The sequence below is a fragment of the Gymnogyps californianus genome, chromosome 4, assembly GCF_018139145.2.
Source record: "Gymnogyps californianus isolate 813 chromosome 4, ASM1813914v2, whole genome shotgun sequence".
NCBI lineage: Eukaryota > Metazoa > Chordata > Aves > Accipitriformes > Cathartidae > Gymnogyps > Gymnogyps californianus.
In genome coordinates this window covers 85,375,339-85,397,882 of record NC_059474.1, presented here as the reverse complement: position 1 = coordinate 85,397,882, position 22,544 = coordinate 85,375,339, and the positions used below count along the sequence as shown (strand labels likewise).

General features: G+C 45.1%; 1 protein-coding gene across 1 annotated transcript in view; it reads right to left on the bottom strand.

Annotated features, from left to right (window-relative positions):
* Window positions 1-22,544, bottom strand: part of CFAP299 (cilia and flagella associated protein 299) — a 227,156-nt gene that overhangs the window by 21,845 nt on the left and 182,767 nt on the right. Inside the window, 1 exon segment of the mRNA XM_050896427.1 lies at window positions 7,379-7,521. Coding sequence (XP_050752384.1) covers window positions 7,379-7,521 — 143 coding nt within the window.

Genomic DNA, 22,544 nt, shown 5'->3' with positions numbered 1-22,544 from the left:
TCCTGGTCTAACTAGAAGGAAAAAGTGGTTTCTCAGACTCCCGTGTGTGGCAGAAATCACACGCTGCCTCAGGATCACCACACAGTGCTCTGACTGACGTTTATATCTGCGGACAACAAACCAAAAGCACAACGTTTCCAGAAAAGTACTCGCAAAACTATGGGACGCTGCAGCTTCGTTATAAACACCCCTTTGATGTCCATTACTGACGAGCAATACCCAGGTCAGCCACCACAACGCAAACTAAAGCTACGCTTGCAGAGTCAGAGCAGATGTGTTCAGGTGATGCTGTGCTGGCCAGGCCTGCTGCCCTAGATGGGTGACATGCTGCACTTGGCTCTGTGCTGCCTCAGCTCCTCTCTCTCCACAGTTCACACGCTCATTCTTTCTAACAGAAATTTTAAATAGACAGTGCAACTAATCATGGTGCACCGCATTTTAACTTAGGTGCTGCTTAACGTTTTATGTGCAAACACATTCAGTAATGAAAGCCCCAATCTAGGGTCCTTATTCAGTTTTCTTGCTTGGAAAAGCATGTAAATACATGCTTTAAGTGTTTCTCTAAATACGGAAGCAGTTAAGTGAATGCCTGATTAGGTCCCTTGTTTGGGACCTCACCCATTAGATGTTATTGTTTTTAATATTATTAATTACACTGCAGCTATGCCAGGAAGCCCATCCTGGCAGGCACCTTAAAGGGGCCTTTAAAAATGCAGCTTGAGAGGGTTAGGCATGTTCTCCGTACGTGAGACGCGGCTGGGCTTGTGGCACATTGACTGGCAGATCTTACGCAAACAATGGGACGATTCAGAAGAGCCTGATAAAAGCCAGCCCGACAGCACCAGCACACATCTCTTGTCAGCATTGCAAAGATTAATTCAGTATCATTTCTGGTCCACATTAAGAGAGAACTGAGGCTGGTGGGAAGAGACGCGGCTATCTAGTGAGGCAAGAGATATAGGATTTGATCTCGTGGCCTGCAGAGCTCCCCGGGAATGAGTGAACGCACAGGGAAGTACTGCAAAATTGTTCCCTTTATTTTCAGGGAATCAGCACGAGGAGAAAGAGCTATCGTGTTTAGGTCCGCTTGCCTTACGCATCTGTCTGTGCATCATAACGCTGTCTTCATGCGTAAACAGCCGTGAATCATTTCTGATTCTCAAATTGCACACAGAAGCTTCAACCCAAATCACATTCCAGACGAGCGCTTGGCCAATTTCTATTTTCTGAGACGTTTTTCCTACTGTTCTGTTCTTTCCGGTGATAGTACGAGTGATAGTACGACTGCACTGACAAAGAGGGCAAGAGAGCCTTTCCCCTACGTTACAGTTTTTTGTCTCCTAAGATTTTAGCGATTTGTAGTTTCCGTTTTCCCTATTTCAAATGTATACAGTCAGTTTGTTCAAAGCTGTGAAAAGCCAATCTTTCCTCTTAAGAGAGACTTTATCTTTCTTACAAGATTGAAGTTTGAATTGAAAAAAAAGAGAGAAATTAAAAGTGAAAAGTAATATTTGCTGTATTTAAATACAAGCCAGATGTGGAAGCGTACATCTCCAAATTAAACATTTACTGAGTTGGCAGCAATGGAATTTTCTTCTCACACATGCAAACGTCAAGTCTGAATGTACTCTCCTTTCTACCTACGCGTCTATCTGCCACTCGCTCTCCGTTGCCTCGCATACTTAAGCGGCGGTTAAGAATTATCCCCTGGACTTCGGCGCTGCCACTCCTCCTGTCGGCACAACGGCATCGCTTCATCTCCAAAAGATGTGAAGACTATGACGAAAAATCTTGGATGCCAAACGCGAGACAGCGACACGCATCAGTAGGAACCTAACGGGTGACTGGCTAAGCCATAAATACTGCTGAAAGCAACACTAGCGTAGGTACGGAAAATCTTCAAAAATCAGGCCACGCTATCTGTGTGTTCGGACACTAAGTCTGATATATGATGAATACCTTTATACAAGGAAAGGACTCTGGAGTCACAGATAAACAGCGAGAAGAACGTTTCCCCCCCCCATATATATGGCTAGAGAGGGGCTCCAGCCGACACGCCTGGAGTGACACCAGCCTTCACTGGCTTCGCTCTCATCCGGGCTCCCTAGTTTCACGCCCTTTGCCACCCATTTCCCCAAAGTGTCAACAGCAACTGGCTCGGTATTATTGGGATATTGGTCAACAAACACAGAACACAGTTGTAACCAAAGACCCAGATGGTTTTGTAATCATTAAGTATGATGACGAACAACTGAAAAAAACCCCATATCTACTTTTTGTGAACTATAAAACTAAGGATTGCTCTCGTCAAACTGTTTGAAAGCAGTACGTCTTTTCTAAGAGATCCAATGAAATTTACTGTATCAGTCATGGCAAAGTCCTTATGAAATTGGGGTGCTGAAGAGAGGTATTTTTTTCTCAATCCTGAATTCTTTCACACTGTAATATTACTAGCGGTACGGTAATCCCTGCAAATTAGGGGGCGGAGTCTGTCTAAACCTCTCCAAGAGCGGAGATTGCACATTCTGGAAACTCAGGATGTTTCTCCTTTTTTCCTGAAATGAAGCTTGGACTTAACTCGTGGTCTATATCCATAGCGTCCGATCGTTAGAGACACTAATAAGCTTCCGATTCGCAGGCGTTCAACACTACTGAGAAACTGACTTCTCTTGCGTTAGCTGGGGAGTGACACGGCGACAGATGATGAATGAGGTCCGCAGATGTACACCACGAGTGAGCTACCAGAGGGTTTCCCTTTCAGAGCCAACTGAAGTAACACCACCAGGGCAACTGGAGAAATGGCTAACTGTGGATCTTTCAACACAAGGACAACCTCCTGTGATATTTGCAAAAAAATCCCTCCTGATCAACAAAACAGAAAAGACCGAAACAAATGCAGCCTGTCTTCCTCTAACACCCATTCGACGTCCTGCGCTCTGAAAGCTGGAAGGAGATGCACAGTAACGGGTGTCACCCAGTACGGGCTCACGCCGCCTGTCGTAGGTGACCCGCTCCTACCTCTAGCTGCCGTCATCGATTAATTTACAGAGTGTGCCCTGGCTGGGGAGAAACAATTTCCAGAGGCTTTGGGCTGGATTCTGGGATTACCACCACCTCTGCACGTGGGTCGCTGCTGCCTCGCTGTTCCCGGTGCGCAGCTGGGGCGCAGCTGGAGTTCAGTTTGGCTCCTGCTGCCGGCGCCTCGAGGGAGGAGAAGTTCCCCGCACATCTTCTGCCTGGCATGGCGGGACCGCCCCGGCTGCAAAGCGCGAAAACGCGACTTCTTCCCTCTCAGCTCTCGCCTGGGTAAGCGGGGTCGGAGCAGCGCTCTTCTGTGAATTGCTCTCACATCTGCGGGGCACGGGGTACAGCAGGGAAGGGAGAAGTTGCCTCATGCCCCACGCTTGGGAAGGTACTGCTGGCCATGATTTGGCCTACAGGTCTTTACAGATTAACAGATGGTATCTTAGAATATACCTGACAATAAAATGGGAGGGAATTCCAACCCCAGTTAATGAATGACTGCCAAATGCTGCGCCCACTTGCAGCCAAAACAGACCACAGCTGAACTACAAGAGGAGAAGGGCAGAATCTGATGGGATGGTTCTTGCCAATAACAAAGAACAACATGCCGTGTCTGAAAGCGCCCGTGTGTCATGATGCACTTCTATCGCAGACGAGGTGCGTTACCACAAAGCCCTGAATGCCGGACCTCCCATGCTCAGACTGATGCGTGCCGGGGCCAAAACCAAACGAGTTTCACTGCTGATGAGATAAGTCAGTGATTTCAGACCATTAATTAAGGGGAAAATCTAGGACCCGTGTTCTACAGTAAACGGCTCCTTACCTGGCTCTGTTTTAGAGAAGAATGTGCACGCTAGTAAGAAGAAATGAAAACACTGCAACCGCAAGCCAAGTGTGAGGATAAAACGCTACAGTGTACAGTATCAAAAATACCATATCTAGCACGCTGCCATAGAAAACTCATGAAAAACCAGGGCAGGAGTTCAAACAAAATCGAAATAGTACAATTGTACTGCAAGACGTTCATTTCATCCTCCTTCACTAGGCGAGACGCTCAAAGTACGGCTGATCAGATCGAAGGCAGCCTAAACTTCGTCTTTTGCTGTGCTGCTTCATTCAGAGAACTTTTTTGGTATGGTTCCATAGAGTGAACATTCTCCATTTTCTTTGAACAAATTGTATTACACTTGTTTCTCATCAGATTACATAAATTAGCTGAGAGGGAATGGATTCAATTACAGTCCAGATTCCAGACCTCTTAAGAACTGACTGCCTAACACATTCCTTTCATTTAATAAACTGGAACCAAATGAGGATTATATCATATAAACAATACTCCCTCGATAGGGCAATGCAATAAAACGGCAAAAATACTCAGAGGAACCACGTAGATCAAATACAAGAGCCTCTGATATTACCCACCAGATTTAAAGTATGAATATCACATAAACTTAATTGTTCAGTATTTTTACTTTGTATTGTGAACAAGAGTCTGATTCAGAGGGTACATAAGACCAAGTTTAACATCTCCCGACAGCCTCAGACAGCTAAGGAAGAAAATGTCTTGCAGCAAAGTATGGCTTTCCATATTTAAAAGATAATTTGATAGCTCTGCACAAGATACTAACCTCTCCCGCAAAATCCAAGATTTACAATCTCCCAAGGAACTAAGAATAAATATGACGAAGAGTAAGGGCTTCGTAAAGCTCTGAGTGAGGAAGTTTCCCAAACCGACTTATTCTTGAAGAAGGCACCATTTTGGAATAACTTAAACCGACATGACAACTTTCCAGAACAACCACTTTTGACAAAAACACTCACCCAGTCTTTCAGCCTGAGAAGCAGATATGCCGTCTATAGTCGGACGTTTTTATACCTGCCTAAATGTGTAAGTATCCAGGGAAGAAAAATGCGATGAAAAGACTTAGATTCTGAGCTCGACAAGAGATTCAAAGCTGAAGGCACAAAATTATACGTACAGTCAAATTATCCCCATTCACAAACAGCATTCTTGACGCATTTTGAAGAACCTGGATAGAATACAAAGAGGCAGAGGAACAACAATGACAAGATGAGGGATGACCATTACATGTACAATTACCTGAAAGAAAATTCTTTTTAGATTACTGAAGAATGGCTGAAGACAGTTTTGATGACAGCCTAGGTAATTACAACTTGTCTAATCCTAAAGCTGTATTTAACCTGGCATGCAACTACAAATACAGGATCCAGCAGGTGAAGTTCAAATTTAAGACTCCAACCAAGAAACAGGATGTTTTTCATCTACTCAGTAAAAAGGTTTTCAGGGGACATGGTAAGTTCTCTGCCAACGAGAATCTTTAAATCAGTACAGTACTAGCCAAGTCTTTCTTCCTGGGCTTCTTCATACCTGTCCTCCATCTGTCCAATACCATGCTCAGTGTTAACCGTGAGAGACACGGTGGGCATGAAACGCGCTGCTCTGAAGACTCCTAACTGATGCGAAATGGGGCGCTCGACAACTCCAGCGGACCACGGGATACATAAATGCGGTTAGAGATTTTCTGTGACGTGATGGGGCTTTTACGAAAAGCCAGTTTGTACATGTGACGCATCAAGAACCACATCATTTAACATCAAGTGAAGGTTTTTTCTTTAGCCAGTGTACGATGTCCTAAGACTTCAGTGTACGTATAGGTAGAGTTACATATATATTTTTATATATCTGTATATAAACCTCATTACAGTGCATATATATAAATAAAACTAGCCTTCGTGGCACTGCGTATGCTTTATCTTAACTTCCCTTGATGTTCAGCTGGAAAGTTCAAATGCAGTTCTGCATGGGTTACATTCTAGTTATAAACCCCCCTATATCAGTAATGCTCTATTCCCGCCCCCCCCCCCTTTTTTTTTTTAAACAAAGAGGTTAAATGAAACATCACCTGAAGCTATATTCTACCACTAGAAGGAATGAACATACTGAGCTGTCCATGAGGTTCGCAGTGTATCCTAGTTTTGACACAAGGGAAGAAAAAAGAGGTTGAAGCATACATTAAATGAGACTTTTTCAACTCAGAATAACCAGGACTAAGCAGACCCGCTGGACACAACAATGACATTTCTTATTGGATATGACAACAGTGATTTAAAAAGGCTTATCTATGAGTCACTAATAAAATCCTAATACGTAGAAAGGACATAATATGCCAAGCAGACGCAATGTTACGTTCGCCGCTGTTCTTAATCCAGTCATGAACAGCAACTGTCTGTTCGTCCCGTAATGTAAAAGCGTAAAATCCGGATTTTTGCTTCCCACCTCGGGTAGTCCTGAGAGATTTCAGTATCTCTGCCTCATTACTGACATCTGCTGTCCCGGGAACGAATAACACAAAACCTTCACCAGCCCACTCGTCCCCTCCAACACGCATTCCCGCTGTCTCGCTCTGTAACACACACCAGAGTTTGACTGAACAGTATTCGCAGCCATTTGCGTTACAGAAAACCACTCTCAGAAAATGGAGAAAAATGCATTGACTCCTTTGTACTGGACACCTTTCCACCAGCAGTCAGTAACTGCGCGTGACGTCGCAGCTAGTTGTTGGCAGTTCTTACCTTCTAACACGTGGGACGAGGAGAGTCCCATAATGATTCACAACGCCAGCCCACTGAAATTTTTACCACCTCTTCCCCCGTGCCCGACGGCGCCTGCCTGCCGTATCACATACTGCTTCAGCGCTAAGCACGGTCCCAGGCCTCCCTCAGGCTGCAAGCTTTGCTGCACCAAGCCTCTTCCACCTGACCTTCACCAACAGAAGCGCGCAAACATCTCTCGTACATATGTCTCCGGGCACTCAGGCACAGGATGTATTTTAATGAAAACGCATTCTTCGGTGAAAAAGCTCATTGACGATGTTTCTCGTTAGTCGCAGGTAACACGCCATCTTACTTGCCACCAGAGGACCTCTGCAGGCGGCCCGCTTTCAGAGCAAAGCATCCTCCCACGGACTCTGTGGAGAGCGGGCAAAGCTAGATATGTTTTGGCAATTGCTGACTGCAGCTACGTGGCCTGTGGCATCTCCAGAAGCGTGCTCTTACCGATCAAAGCGTGCCGCTATTTACAGTCTCCTCAGGGTAATGAGAGATGCACAGACTGGCGATGGTTGTCACGTCCTGGTTAAGTTTTATGCTCTGGACTAAACAAATCTGAAAGGGAGCCTTCTTAAAGCCATTCGCCACAACTAATTCTGATCCATGGCGTTTGCCTTTCAGCGAAAAACACTTTCATAAGCTATCTTCCTACTCAAAAACATTTAATTCTTTCTCTACGTATTGCCTAAATGCAAATAAATGAAAACAAAGTCAAGATAAATACCTCAGATCAGTATTGCGAGGGAAAAGTCTCTTCTTCCCACTGAAGTAAACTTCAAAATCATCTGTTGTCAGTCTGTGTGCATAGTCGATGTATGCGGACACCTCCTGGCAACGAGAATTTCGGTCACGAATGAAGATTATGGACTGGAAAACACAAAGGCGGCCACAAATGAAGAACAGAAACATACATACGGGCACAGATTTCCATATAAAAACATATTTAGAGAGTATATGAACATTTTCAACTTCACCTGGGCCAGGCTTCTGTTAGGAGTTAAGACATTTAAATTATGGCATATTCCGGCATATTCTTGACGCAAGCTTGGCAGCATTACAGTAAAAATAAATATAAATGCCGTGTCACGCAACATGCCCTCCTGTATTCCCCACGTCTCGTGTCGTCACTTCGGAGGGGTTTTCCCACAGGTCCCGGGCCGTATCTGCCAGCCCCATGCACACAATCCTAAAGCAGTCTAACGCCCTTGGACACCTATTTTTAAGCAAAGGTGGTTTTGTTTGGCCATTCTACAATGCTGCTGTCCATGCACTAATTACTGGGCCGAAGTAGGAAGGGTGAGAATGTTATTTTATTTGGGATGCACGTCTACAGCCAAAGCAAAACTTATTCAACTTAATATTCACAGCAGACTTTTAGCTTTCCAGAAAGATGACGGACTGGAAACTGGTTACCATACACCTCTCTCTCCTGTGCTATGACCAGGGACCAGAGCAGACTTCACCAGCCCTCTCTCTTGCAAGACAACCCCTGTACTGTTTCATTCCTAACATCTAATGAGTTCCAGAACAAAAATCTGATAATTTAAATCCAAGCAAACAAACAGCAAAACGAAATCTCTGCCTAGAAATAAAGCTGACTAAAGCAGGGTGGCTACAAGTAGGAGAACAAATTACCCATTTAGCTGCTGTAGCTCCATGTGTCAGAGCCGAATTGAAGGTGGCATCGAGGCCCCTGGAGGACAGTGACACCTTCAGCAGCGGTTCTGGCTGCAAGGGATGGCTTTGTGCCTGAGGGCTGTAACACTCGGAACACCTCTGCTGCTGCCGACACGCACGTGACGGACAAAGGCGCCGATGGGATGGCTTTCTATACCGCTCATTTACTCTCTGCTCCTTCTCTGCTCCTTTACCTTTTATTTGCTTTATTTTCCAGCTGAACAGAGAATAGGTTGGTAGAAGGCAATTCTTTTTCACACACTACCAACAACACAAAAAGCAAAAAGAACTGGTAGGATGAGTGTGAACTTGCGAGACAGAAGGGTTCTTGCATCCTGGGATCCACATAAGAAAAACTAAACGCTAAGCGCAGAGGTTATGAGGGAGGTGAGGTACAACAGTATTTGTTAGCTGTACACACGTTTGTTTTTACTCAACTGAAATCAAGTGATATTTCTTTCTTGAATGTGGGGGAAATGGAAACAATACCACATGGAACTCTTTCAAAAAACATTTTTTATTTTAACAGCAGCAGGTTTCTAGAGTGTAATGGTTTATCTGGCAAGCCTTTGTTATACTTGAGACATGTTTCCTTTTCCAATTTCATATTTAATTCCATCAAAACATGTGTTTCTCATTTTGCAATTCTGTACCATCAACATTGTTGATAGGAAGAGCCAGAAGAATCTCCTGCAATACATCTGACCATCTTGAAATACGTCTCCTCCCTATCCCCAGCATCCCCGGTTTTGAACAACGGATTTACGTGTCTGGAGAGCCAGGTAAGGGCAGATGTGAGGCAATGAGAAAAATAAAGACTGTCCCTACCACGCAGCAAGGCGACTGTACGCTGCACCCACGCTTAGATACAAGACTAGGCGTATGTCATGCGTCTGATAAAAGGATTCAGCGTCCTTCAGAAAAGCTAGTTTTAAATGAATGCCTTGACTTGCGCAGTACGATCCAATCATTTTAAGAAGCTGGCAGATATTACAGTATTATTTGCAATGTTAAACAGAGGGCTACCTTTCAAGGCTCTTCTGCTTATAAAAGTCATCTCCTAAAATAACATTCACATATTATCAGCTGTAAATCAACACGGAACTACAGACAAGCACAGAGACTACCATCAAAACTGCTTTACGAACTCTAAGAGAGCAACCAGAATAGCTAAACAAAAATGTTCTATGTTAAAGGTACGCTTTTGAGGCCTCCTTCTCATAACTAAAGGCCTTTGATCCTTCTCATCTGTCAACATTCTCTTCTTTCCTCATCCGTGATTCACTTCTAACCACCTATAAGCATTCATTCATTAAACTATGAATCAGCTTGAATTTTCTTAAGTTACTTGAAACTTTCCAGTTTTGTCGCACCTTTTTGCCCCCGAGACGACTTGTACAAATTTTACTCTTTCCTCCCAAAACGATAAAGCTCCTGACTGAAAAGTAACTCAAAGAGAGAATAAAAACACCATAATGCCCACGAACAGGAAAACCTTCTCCTAAAAGTCTCTTCATTACTCTTCTGATTTGTCTCTAACAGAACAAATTCTGTTAAGCACAGAGTTTGTGCTTTATACCCACCTATGAGTTTTCAGGAACATATATGGCGAAAGGTGAAAAAGCTGTCATTTAAGATGGGGTTTGCAAGGTACGCTTACATCTAGCTTTTGGGCCTAACAACTGAACCTACATACAACTGGGGCAAATTGACTTACAATTGCTACAGTTTAGAGCAAAGTAGAATAGAAAAGAACAGAATAGAATAGAACAGAACAGAACAGAACAGTTGGAAGGGACCTACAACGACCATCTCGCAACGTGGAGTTCCTTTTCCCACTTTTCTGGTCAGATGCTAGAGGCACGCCAAAGCAGGGTTTCACGAAGGACCGAGCAGTTCTTGTAGTTTCAATGGCGTAAACACCAGCAGCGCTGGCATGCAAAGGTGTGAGTTTGCTAAAAGCCATGGAGTTGTGCCTAACTGCTTCAGCCGTAACTTTGGCCCGTAAAACCCCGCACAACCGCACAGCAAACAACCAGTGGCACTGATGCTTCCGAGAGCCCCACAGGGAACTCATCTCTCTTGCTGGAGATGAATCCCGTATTTTCCCCGTCAGGAAATGCATACAAGGACATGTTCCTTAGCTATGTGCAACAGTGACACAAACCAATGGATTCGGAAAGCCTTAGCTGTATTCAAGGACTTCGACTCACCCAAGAGAACAAGCAATACGTATTTTCTTCTGAAGTTTAGACACGTCTCAAAAACGCGGCCACGGCACTTGGAGTGAGGTCAGATGTTACGCTCCTTCCAGTACTGATGTTGGAGGAGGCAGTGGGAGAGGCACGCTTAAGGCCAGGGCTTCGGGGAGTGTTAGCAGGTGAGAGGACAGCTACTGGAAATGCTTTGAGAGCCACCTCTTACCAGCTAGGGTTTTACCGAATTCACATCCCGCACATCCAAGTTCAAGGAGGTTATACGAAAAAAGCTCTAACTCTTCACAGGTGGCACAAAGGGAGGTTTAAACCCACAGAGAAGGAAGATGTAGTATTTATAGGTAGGGGATAAATATAAATGTCTCCATATATTTACATTTATTTATTTATATAAATATAAATCTCTCCATGGGGGAGAGGCCGAGGCAGTGGATAAAGTTCAAGATCGGCAAACCACCATTTGGAACAGAATAGGATCCTACATTTCCCTGCTTATCTGTCTCACTTCCATCTCCAGTGATATGTTTTTACAGTAGACAAATATTGTGGGATGCCAATGCTCTGACTATTCCAAAACCATCTGCAGCTGCTGCTTCCTATAGACAAAAGCAGAACATTTTTAAGGAGCTGCACTTGGCTATGCTAAATACGGGGGCACTTTCTTCAGGAGTCTATGTATGTGATCCTTGGAAAAGACTAATACCAACCTGTCATACTTCAAACCAGATTAAAGAAACCCAGCAAACCACTGTGAATAACCAATTCATCCAGGCATTTATTGATCTTCTTAACTACATGGAATATTTGTACAATTCTATTGCCATCACTGTTTGCCTTTTAACGCGCAGCCCCACCAGAGCATTCCAGTAAGCGTGCTTCTCCCACCCAGCGACCATCAAAATCAAGTAAAATTGGCACTGGCTTCACCCAGCCCAAAATCAGGTCCTATGCTATCAATTAGAAACATTGGAAATAGGACAGTTAGATGGGGACAAACATGGAAAGAAGATCAACTTCTGAGTACTTCCAGCACAGGTAGAAACCTGAAGCACTGAGGCATTTGTTTTTGAGTTCAATGCTTATATTCCACCCCCCCCCCCCCCCCCCCCCCCCCCCCCCAAATACTAGAGGTTCAGTTAATTTGGATAATATTTGGGGAATTTTTCTGTACGAAACCTAAACTACAAAACTTTTGCAAGTTGTACACCATGGTACACGCTGCTTCCTATAAATCCATATATTGACAAATATTGTATGTCCTGGGTGGGCCTTGTTCATGGCACACACCCGGTCAGTCATGAAGATCCACTCCAGCCTCCTGCACGCACTTCTAATTTGCACAGCAACCTGAGGGCTGTTTCATCAGGCTCATTCAAACCAGTGAAACAGAAGTGTGTGATCTTTGTGTCATGCTCCAAATCCGTGAAAGGAAAAAAGGAAAGCCAGAAAAGCTGTTCAGGCAGGAAAAATACAAACACAGCTTTCCTTTGGCCATCGTTTGTAAATACTGCGGACTCGATTCTCACATATATTAGTGCCATTATATACAGTTGAGGGAGTATAAAAGGATCTTAGAAGAGGCATGAATTCCATTTACCTCCTGATTACAGTTTGCTTATACATCGCTAGCATTAGGCTGGGTAAGACTCCGGCCCACAACCGGACTGCTTTGGGTATTGGGTTTTCCCGGGTTTTGAAGCACGCTCTTCAAGCTGTGCTTCAAAGGCTACTAAAATAATCTCCTTAAAAGGCAGGATTGTGCAACCACAAAGGCCTTCCACCTTTATCTTTAAAGGAAACAAACTATTCTGTGCACAATTTCCACACGATATCTGAAAAAATATTGTCTATTTTGGGGTCTAGTTCCATTTATGAACTTGTAAGAATAAAAACAACCACCACCTGCCAATGATTCACTCCTATATATGTTACTTCATGCATTGAAACATGTTTCCTAAAACTGGTTTTGACTCCCAACAAGACCTTACCACGGACGACTAAATGCCAGGACTTGCCCATCATTTGGGGTATATTTGTATGCATCGGGAGACAGGTTCAATGTTCATCAAAGACAGAAGACCTACTTCCACTGACACTGGCGAGTGCTGATCAGACTTGCCGGGTTGGAGGAGAATTTGTTTGCATTTTTTCCTGTTTTGTTAACACTACCAGAAAGAATTACATTCCTCACATTAAGCTAAATCTGCCTCTTTGAAATATTCCACACCTGAAGGATCATTTCTCTCTGGTTAGAGCACTAGGGTGGATCCAAGGGACCTGCCAAACACATCGCTCCTCCGTGCCCCACTCTTCTCTTGGAGGAATAAGTACGAGTATCTGCCCCGCGCTGACGTGCTGTGGGGTTAGTCAGGTCCCGTGGTCTTAGTCTGCTGCCGAGTAACGCTGCTTATGAAAGAAAAGCTAGTGATACAGATAAGTCTTCTGAGAAAGACCTCAAATTTGTGATAATTCCCACGTACCAGAAGGCTGTCTTCATTTTTCCATAAGGTGATGCTGCAAATAAGCTCTCCGGAGCTCAGACCTTTTTTCTATCCTAGCAAAGTGTACAGCAAGGGCTAACGTTGTTTGTAAGACTAATGAACATCCCTGGGAGGGGGAACAACAACATATGCTTTTTAGGGATTAGAGGGTATGGGTGTCAATTATCTTACGAAAACGTTTAGCTCTCCCAAAACCCTTGCCTTTCCTCTATCCTTAGAGCAGAACATTCCTACTCTGAAAGAAAACATTTTAATACGGGCTTTTCTTTCAGCACCTCCTCAGCACAGTTTGTGGGCACGTCCTACGCACTAATTACAGCCGGTTTTTAACTGCATCCAAGGGCTTTGCTGGCCTGGGACCTACGAGGTGGCAAACGAACCGGAGCGTGCCATGATTCAGCTTTCTTTGAAATTATTGCAACGCAGACGTGTTCAAGTGCAGCGTAGCTGGGGAGAGAGAATATATGGGAGTATAAAGAGACCAGCCCTGCTGTCTGGTGAAACAGTCTCATAATGTGAGTCCTTTAATAGCATGCCAAACTGAAGGTAGATGATGGGAAAGTAAAGACAGACAACATTTAAGAGTCAATTACGAATTCACTGAGGAAGCTCTTTTCATGTGGACAATATCACAGGTGGGGACCCGGGGGAACAAGCACAACTAGGCTGAAAGGGACAGGTGTAAAATACATTACCAGTTGAAATATATTTTTAATGAGTAGCAATTTATTTTTGTTGCATAGTGTTTGGCCTTATTTGCCACCTGCAGATCATGTTACATCTAATAGAAATACCAGCGGGCAACAGTAGCCAGAGAAAGGACCTCACCTCTGTATCTTTAAACCAGATGCTATTACCATTTCTGCTTTGCAAGGAGGAATAACTTGCTGACCTGTTCTTTTGGCTAGCTGGGAGTGAAAACAGCATAAAACATAGGCGTACAGGCCGGGATTTTACCTTCTGCACAATTTCATTCTGGGTGCAGGGGGCGGGGTACAGCAGAAATATGTTGTCCTTGTCGTAGAGAGACTGAACCACCGCTAAAGCAAGCCTAGAATGCGCTCCGCGTGCATTCCCTTATTTTCATCTGGAAATACCATTCTCTTACTCATGCTAACTTTGAAACGTTTCTAAATCTTGTAATATGTCTGAAATTACTTCAGTTTCCTCCTCCTATGCTCAAAAATGCCAAGCGGGCTTTTGAAGAACACACATCTTTTACCTGCCTATTACTGTACAGAAGAAGAAAAAGCAAGGACCTTGAGAGTCAGCACAGGGTCACAGCAGCCTTTAGTCTGCTTTCTTCTCATCTATCCAAAAGAAGCAGGATGTGGACTAAAGGTAAATGCAAATTAAAAAAAAAAAAAAGAAAAGAAAAGAAGAGATCCTTACACATGCTCACACAAATATAAAATTTATGTTTGCCTCGGGTTTTTTTCCTTACTTAAAGTGTCTTCAAGCTCTGACCATAGGAGTTAGATAGCATCTCTATGCGCGTTCCCTGTTCAGCACCTAAATGCTGGATTCCAGCCCCAGAGAGCGCTGCCTGGTGCTAACCTGGGACACCAGGGCACGCAGAAGTACTCTTGGATATTTGATTTAGTTAGCAGAAACACAGAGACAAAAACTCTGCCGTAATAGAAAGCAAGACATGCTGCACCTTGTACCAAACAGTAAAACTCTTCTGTGGTTCACAGAGACCTAGTTCACGCTGGTGTTGCGGAAATAAGATTGAGAGGAGACCACACAGCTGCTGACATTCTTGCTCAAGGCCCAACACCTCAGTTGTCAGATAAGGCGTAGCTTTCCCTGGGATACGCAGAAGACTGCCGTGCTGAAGGACTTCACGGCTTTCGTTAGCGACCGTCTGTATTCTGTGCATTTATGTGCCAGGCAAAGGGCATCAGATGCAGCATTCAGGGGACGTTTTCGAGGCAGAGGCACCTCAGAAAGATCCTGGGAGTGGGGCTGCTCTCACCTGCCAGGTACTCAGCTCTAGATTCAACCCTAGCTCTGCCGCGCACAGCCTGTACCGTGGTTTGTTTTGGTTTTTTTTTTCCAAAGACCTTTGCAGGTTGAGGATGTAAGAAAAGCAGCCCACTTACCACAATAATTTAAATAAGCAACCGAGATACAGAAAATGTGTTTCTCTGTCACTGGGGACACATTCTTCGAGAAGTCGACTGTGAGCGCCCACTATTTTCATCCACCTAACCGGGCACCTTCACATTTATGCCCTGAGAGCAGCCCCTGACTATTCAAGGCTGCGGAGCCTTTGCACAAACGGGTAGGTACCCTGTCTCACCGAACTCCAGCCTGCGGCCGGTGCAGCAGCACCGCAGAACAGCCAGCGGAAGAGCAGCCCAGCTGCTGCGGTGACGGTCCCCGGGGCTGGCCACGCGGCACGGCTCCGCAGCAGCGGCCGCGGCGCCAGTCACAGGTCCGCAACAGAGCTGGCCTTGTTTAACAGTTCCCTGTGTTCCCCTGGTGCGGTTCTGGGCATATTTCAGAAACACAGGCACCGAGACGCATACACACACACACACACAATAACCTCACCAAGCTTTTTTGAACCTGGGAACCAGCGTTTGTGGGAAAGAATGGCTGGCCAAGAAGCAGATGTTCTAGCTTTCAACTCTTCAGGGGAAAGAAAAAAAAAAAAAAATCTGGTTACCCTTCAGAAGAAGAAATGTTTGCTATGTATGTGAAACATGTGCTTCCCAGTCCCTTACTGTTAAGTGTTCGGCAGCTGCTCCGACTGGAAGAAGCTCTGTGGACTGCGAATTTGCTTATCTATGTAAACAGGGTGTTGCCTCAGTTTGAAAACAATATTCTGGCTGAGAACAGCCTGCTGAGAGTGTGAGTTTAGGTTAATTCTGTTAGCATTAAAATAAAGCAGCTTATTAAAAACAGAAATGCACACAGAACCTAAAATTTGCTCAGACAGACATAAGAAGTCAGCGTTAGCAGCGAGAAGGTAGCCACGGTCTTTGGGTTCAGCTAACATGGAACAAGGCACGATTTCCTGGCAGAGGAGCATTCGCTCTCCGGGTCGATGAGGGATAGTTACTGCAGGTAATGCTCTGAGCAGAATGAAGAGACCTAAGGAGGCAAGAAGCAGAAGTATAAAGGCAGTTGTCTGTATGTAAGGAAATATGGTGGGAAGAAGAATAGGAAAACAACAAGAAACAAGAAAGAAAAGAAAAAAAAACCCTAAAAGAAAAGCCAGTGCAGGACCCTCCACCCCACCTGAATTTAAGTGTAGGACTGGGGAGAGGGAGGTTGCTTTTTAATCAAGACCTACCAAAAAAGAGAACTGCAGATGCTTCCTGAAACCTTTTGGGAAGCAAGCTTTTCTTTACAGCTACTGAAGAACTACAAGCCTTTTAGTAAATTCAGAAACACAAAGCCAAACCCAAAAACCAACTCAGTACACGAAGAGAGAAAGCTGAGGGAAGAACACCCAAGAACGCCCAGAAGAGCTGCCATCTCAGCCTGTTTACGCTCTCTGGAATGAACAAAATCTTTCTGAACCACAGTCTCCACTAAGGTGCTGGCTGAGAGAACGAATCCGCTGGGCCTTGCTGTGCACCACAGTCGGACATCGTATATCACCGTATCACGACTACCACGAGCCCATAGCAGGCGAAATGAAAAACAGGGGGTTTCTAGCCGCTCAGGATGACACTTTATGCCTGCTACAGAAACTGAGTTCCTGTGCGCTTCTTCCAAATCCCTCCGCCAAGCCCCAGCGTACAATTTTTCCATGGCATCCAGCCGAGAGGCAGGATGAAGGATTTAGGGATGTGAGGCCATTGCAGCTCCCTGTCGTGGGGAGACCGGGGAAAAATCGCAGGCTGAGTACCTACTCCAATGCTACAGCCACGGATGGTCTTGCACGGAAAAAGTCTGGAAAAAGAGACTTTAAAGAACAGGGAAAACTTCACAAAAAGGATCCTTTGTCCATCAAAACCTTCCATGACATTTCATTCTTTTAAAATAGCATCCTTGAAACTTACTTTGGTAAAGCAAACTGCCTTGCAGGTAAGTCCCTAGTGAAATCTACTGAAAGTCCTGGATGGTTTCACCATTTTCTCAGTATTTGCCCCATTGCTGAGCTCTGTTTGTATTAAACTTTCACCAGTTCTTGTTTTCCTCAGCTAAAAGCCTTTTTTTTTTTTTTTTTTTTTTGGCATTTCAGTGCCAACATTAGTTTAGCACTGAAACAAACCAGAAGGAAAAAAGCACCACTAGCTTCTCCTCTCATTTCACTTCAAATACGTCACCTCAGAGTGTGTTTGATAGCCACATATTTTACTGTCGGTAGTAAGTTAGTGGTTCTTGCATGTCAACAAATACGTATACACACATATATTCCAAATCATCATTACAGCTGATGCTCTATCATAACAGTAACTTTGATATGAAACCTCAAGCATCCCCAACAGAAAGAAATAGTCTCAACTCAAGAATGGCTGGAAGGAAAGCTGACTGATTCCTATCTTCCAAGTTTTCTTGAAGACGTGTGAGAAAAAGTGTCCTTGTTCCTGTGCCTGGAAGAAGCCCAGACAGAAATCCTCCCGTGCACGCAGTGAGAGCAGCCAGTAAAACCCACCAGCCTGGACTGCTCCAGCTCCCACTGTGCTGCAGGGGGCCGAGGGGCCCAAAGAGATGCCGTTATTAGGACACAAGGCTGTGCAGGAGCCCGTCAAAAGCCACAGCAGGAGCTAGAGAGGCTGAGATAACGCCACGACACACAAGCAACAGGTTTGGCAAGGGCCCCTGGGCTACTTGTTCTCGACACCGATGCCAATTTCTGCACCTTGGAAGTGAATAGCAATAGCCAAGTCTGGCTGAATGAGGCAGGAAAGGCTTCTTTCCTGGGTCGAGACTACCGTGGCCACATGACACGTTCGCTTACACCAGAGAAACGATCTTGTTCTGTACCCTGTCTATATAAAAACCCAGGGAACTGTACGCTAACAATAGGTGCATCCTACCAAGTCTTCACAAGCTCCAGTTCTGCGGTCCATCTGTAACAAGGACACACGAAGGCAAAACACCACTCGTTAAAGGGGACTGGTTGCCTGATGGTCAAGGCAGTGGGAAAGGATCCTGGGAAAGCTCTGTCCTTGGGTCACAAAAACAGAAAACTGGCTAACTGAAGTCCACCAAAATCTGTTCTTGTCCCTGAAGGGATCAACGATAGAAGTCTGGGAAAATACAGAACAACGAGGCAGGTGTGCAACGCTGCCTCCCCAATGCAGTATCCTGAACCCCCTCAACCTGCAGCTCAAGCATTTCCTAAAACAGGGGTTTTTAAAACTAGGCTATGAGGTTTTGTGATTAACTCTTCCCTGCGAGCTAAAGGATGTGTTGTTGGTCAGACAGGAGAAGCTACTGCAAGCGTAGCTTAACATACGGGCAGTTCCGAGTTTGCAAAAGTAATCACGCGTTTGCCACTCACCCATGGTACCATGTAGGAGATGAACGTGCACGAGGAAACGTAGAAATTCAAGTTGCTTTCCTAGCTGATACACTGAAAACATACATTTCTATTTATCCTGCTAAAACGTATAAAAGCTGTGTAATTATTAGACAGGCAAACCATTAGATAAACCAGCAAAAGATTTCAGCGTGGAAAGCACGTGAGAAGAAATGCACCCTTTTTTTCCAAGAATCTCAACTTTCAAAAGTCCATAAATGTTGCTTAAGGCTTTTGGGGTGGTTTTTTTTTTTTTTCAGCTCGCGCTCCTGTACCTGCTCCATCAGAAGGGCATCAAAGTATTTTCCCTGGCAAACACTTAATTTATGAATAAATAAGCAGTGCGGCATGAGAAACTAGAATAATAAGGGTATGCCTTTAAGTCGGTGAAAGGGACTGCTCAAAGCCTGCCCAAATATTGCACCAACTGGATTTCCACGGACGAGCCTGCCCCCGAGACAACAGCAGCGCTGCACAGAGGGCTCCTGTATTCACATCTTGGTCATCCCTGTTCTTCCTCTGATGGAAAGAAAAAAAAAAACCGACGTGTTTTCTATTAATTGGCCAAGAAACCTTTTGGGGCCCCAGACCTGTCCGGCTCGACTTTCTCTTGGACCGCCTGCGTCTGGGCGGACACCCAGCCAGGAGAAGTCTCCCCACGGCGCCCGGCCCCCGGGTCCTGCGGGACGAACAATCCCCCAGTGTTCGGCGTGCTGCAGGTGTCTGGGGGTGTCAGCTGCCTGCTATTTATTATTGGTGTGCTGTGTACAGGGAGGCAGGCCAGGCCATCACTAACAACTCTGTGCAAATGGGTCAGGGAAAGGAAAATAAAGCCTGTGCAGCGGGAGCCTTTCGGGGCTGGGGTTTTGCTGGCAAGGCCTGGCCTCGTTCCCCTTTAGGTGCTACTTAAAAATTGCTACTTGTTTGACTTGGAAGCGACTTCACATAGCTGGGGCTGTGCGAGACATGCATCGCGGGGAAACCAGCTGGAGGCAGGTGTGTTGCTTTTTTATTTCAAGTCGTACCGGAGGAACACTTCCTCTGCCCAGTTCTGAGGGGTTTTCTTTTTAGAAGTCTGTTTATATAATTTGTTTTCCAGTGAAGAAAAATTACTGTAAAAATAGTAAAGGATTCATTTGCATGTCTTTGAACTTGGGGGGTTGTTTTGGTTTTTTGTTTTCTTTTTCTTTTGACAGGAAAAAAAAAAAGAGAAAAGACCTCTTACAATTACACAGAAAAATATAAGCAAATAACTTCCCAAATTCCCAATCTTTTCCTATTTTCCACTGACCTAAGAGTAAAACACGATCCATGCCGCTACTTCGGTGCTGATAACAGTTGCAGAACTTCTTGCAGTTACATCTTTTTTCTTGGGGGGGATTATAAAACGGGACTCACATGTAGCTTCGGGATTAGCCGAATAGCTCAACTTTAGCAAACCAGATGTCTCCAAAGCCGCTGTTTAAGACATGGCCGAGGGAGCGTGCTGGCAGTGCGAACAGAGCCCAGGCATGCTGGTCGCAGGCCTGGGGACTGCAGGTGAGGGAAGGTCACATAGACGGGCTGTCAAAAACAGCCTGGGAAATTAAATGAGGAAAGCAGATCTCCCTGCTTGCACTGCTGGATGAGCAGAGGCACCCCGGCCCGGGTGCCGCACAGGGCTCTGGCCGGGTGTGCACAACCCAGCGGAGCGATCCGAGCATCCTCCCCTGGATCAGGGCGTTGTCTCACGAGACGTGGAGTCCGTCTTGGCCAGCAAATCTACAAAACTCAGCGTTATTTTGTTCTCAACAGACATAACCTGTGCTCAGCCCAGGATGTCCCACTGCCTTGGCAAACGTGATGTTTTGACAACCTGCAGCTCCAGTCGCTGAGGCAAACCACAGGTCCAGGGCTACGCTGGACTCTTCTGCTCTTGGGCAACAACCCCCCAGAGTGATTCACGTTAAGAGACTCTGTTATCTAGTTAAGTCTTCCCCTAAGGAGGTAAATATACACAATTCACTAGGATACCAGAATGTCCTTATTTTGTAGCAGACCACCTAGCTACAGGGGAATCAACGAACACCTTAAAAAGCAAGTTCCGTAGCATTTAACAGCCTTCCTCTTGAACGGCAAGGACTGAAATGAATACATCACTCCCTGTGCTCTAGGGTCGTCTTTACTTCCGTAACAACAACTTCATGGCACTCATCCTGCTGACACAAGCACGTGTTTGCCTTTCCGAAGCCTCCCCTTACTACTCCTTGGCCTTTTGGGCAGCTGGAAAACTAGCTGCGTTTGGCAGGTGCAGAGGGGCCAACTGGTGCTAACATCTACAGCCGCTTTCTTCTCCAAAAGGAGCGGGATGAGCTCTTTCCTGAATTTATTCACACCAAGGTGCAAACGGGCACAGTTTACTAAAACCGATAAAATGTCACTTCCCTTGATGCCAGTTCTGATGAAACCTAGGAGAGACAAGAAACGCAAAGGAGAGAGCAAGCAGAAATCAAAAACCACAGGAGGAACATACTGCAACACAAAACCCAAGAGGGCCGAATCCCAGGTATGATAACAGCCGCTTCTAGTAGCTGCTGTGGGGTTCGCGAACGTTTGCCATGCGATCACATACACACTTCAACTCTCCTTAAGTTATGAGACCTGAAGGACTGCTGCAAAAATTCCTGCCAGATCGAATAAGCATTCACTGATGGCTCCAGGTTTATACGATATGGTTAAAAAACAGCTTTACTGAGGTCAAGCAGAACAACACTAAGATCCCTGGCCCTAGAGAGCTGTAGAAGACTTAAAAAGCAGCTCAAACCTCCACCAAAGGCCTCAAGCCTCCACAAAGGGGAAAAAAAAAACCAAAATGAACTAAAAGGAGAAAGACAGGAAAGGGAGTAAAATCAAAGCAAAGCAAAAGCGTCTTGCTTTTAATGTATGAAAGTTTAGATGCTTTTGATCATATAAAAGCATACTCATTTTTTCCTGCCACCAGGCACAGAAGCCAGTTGGGCTGTTGATTTTGAAATCCTAATTAAAAATAGGGTTTGATGTACATCTGCCTAGCTCTACGTGATCTGCTCAGGGTGTAAGACTTCTCAAAGGCACCTCTCTGATTCCACTGAGTTTTCCCCGACTCGAGGGCAGGTCAAGCCCGACCTGTGCTGCCGGCTCCCGAGCCCCGTCCTGCACACCCACCTGCAGCGCCTCCCTTCCAACCACCCTGCTTCTCCGAGAGAAGGATTTGCAATCCTAACAGCTTTCTCCTCCTCCTTTTTTTTTTTTTTTTTTAATCCTAACAGCTTTCTCTTTTTTTTTTTTTTTTTTTTTTTTTGGTAAGGAGTGACCTTTTAAAACAACCCACCTGTCTAAAGAACACTCTTTCCTGGTATTTGTCAAGGATATTTAAACAGATTTAACTGTAATGAATGTCATGCCTCCAACCGTTGAACTGAACTAGTCGTTCCCAGACTTCCTTTTTTTTCTTTTTTAAAATGCTGTTTACTGAAACATTCATAAAATCCGCTTGGCAGCCTCAGGGCTTGAACCTCAGCTGTATACCCTGTGTGTACTTAACACTGGCACTGCTGGAAGAGACCAGGGAGAATTTTTCACTTTTGCCTAGGATCGGTTACAGGTTCATTACCCAACTTCAGAAGAGAGGGGGAGAGGCCAGGGTCCATGAGCTCGTGGTTCCGCACAGATGCGGCGCAGTGGTAGGCTCTGCAAGGACTCAGAAGTCTGCAAACTCTTCAGGGTAGGGAGCTTTTACTAACACCTACCAGTAAGCTGCAGAAGTTGTTGATGGATTTTAATTAATAAAAACCAACTCTAATGCCCAGAGAAATGGTACACTGAGCGTCTGGCATATTTTTCCTGCCGTTTCCCTTGGGTAGAGCGCCCTGATTCACCTCTGCTCTCAGCAATTGCTGACATATTCTGAGGAAGGCATCTGCAAGCAAAGCTGGCTTTCAGGGAAGTTCACTTCTCTCTTAGCATTCCTGCTAATAAGATTTTTAGTTATGT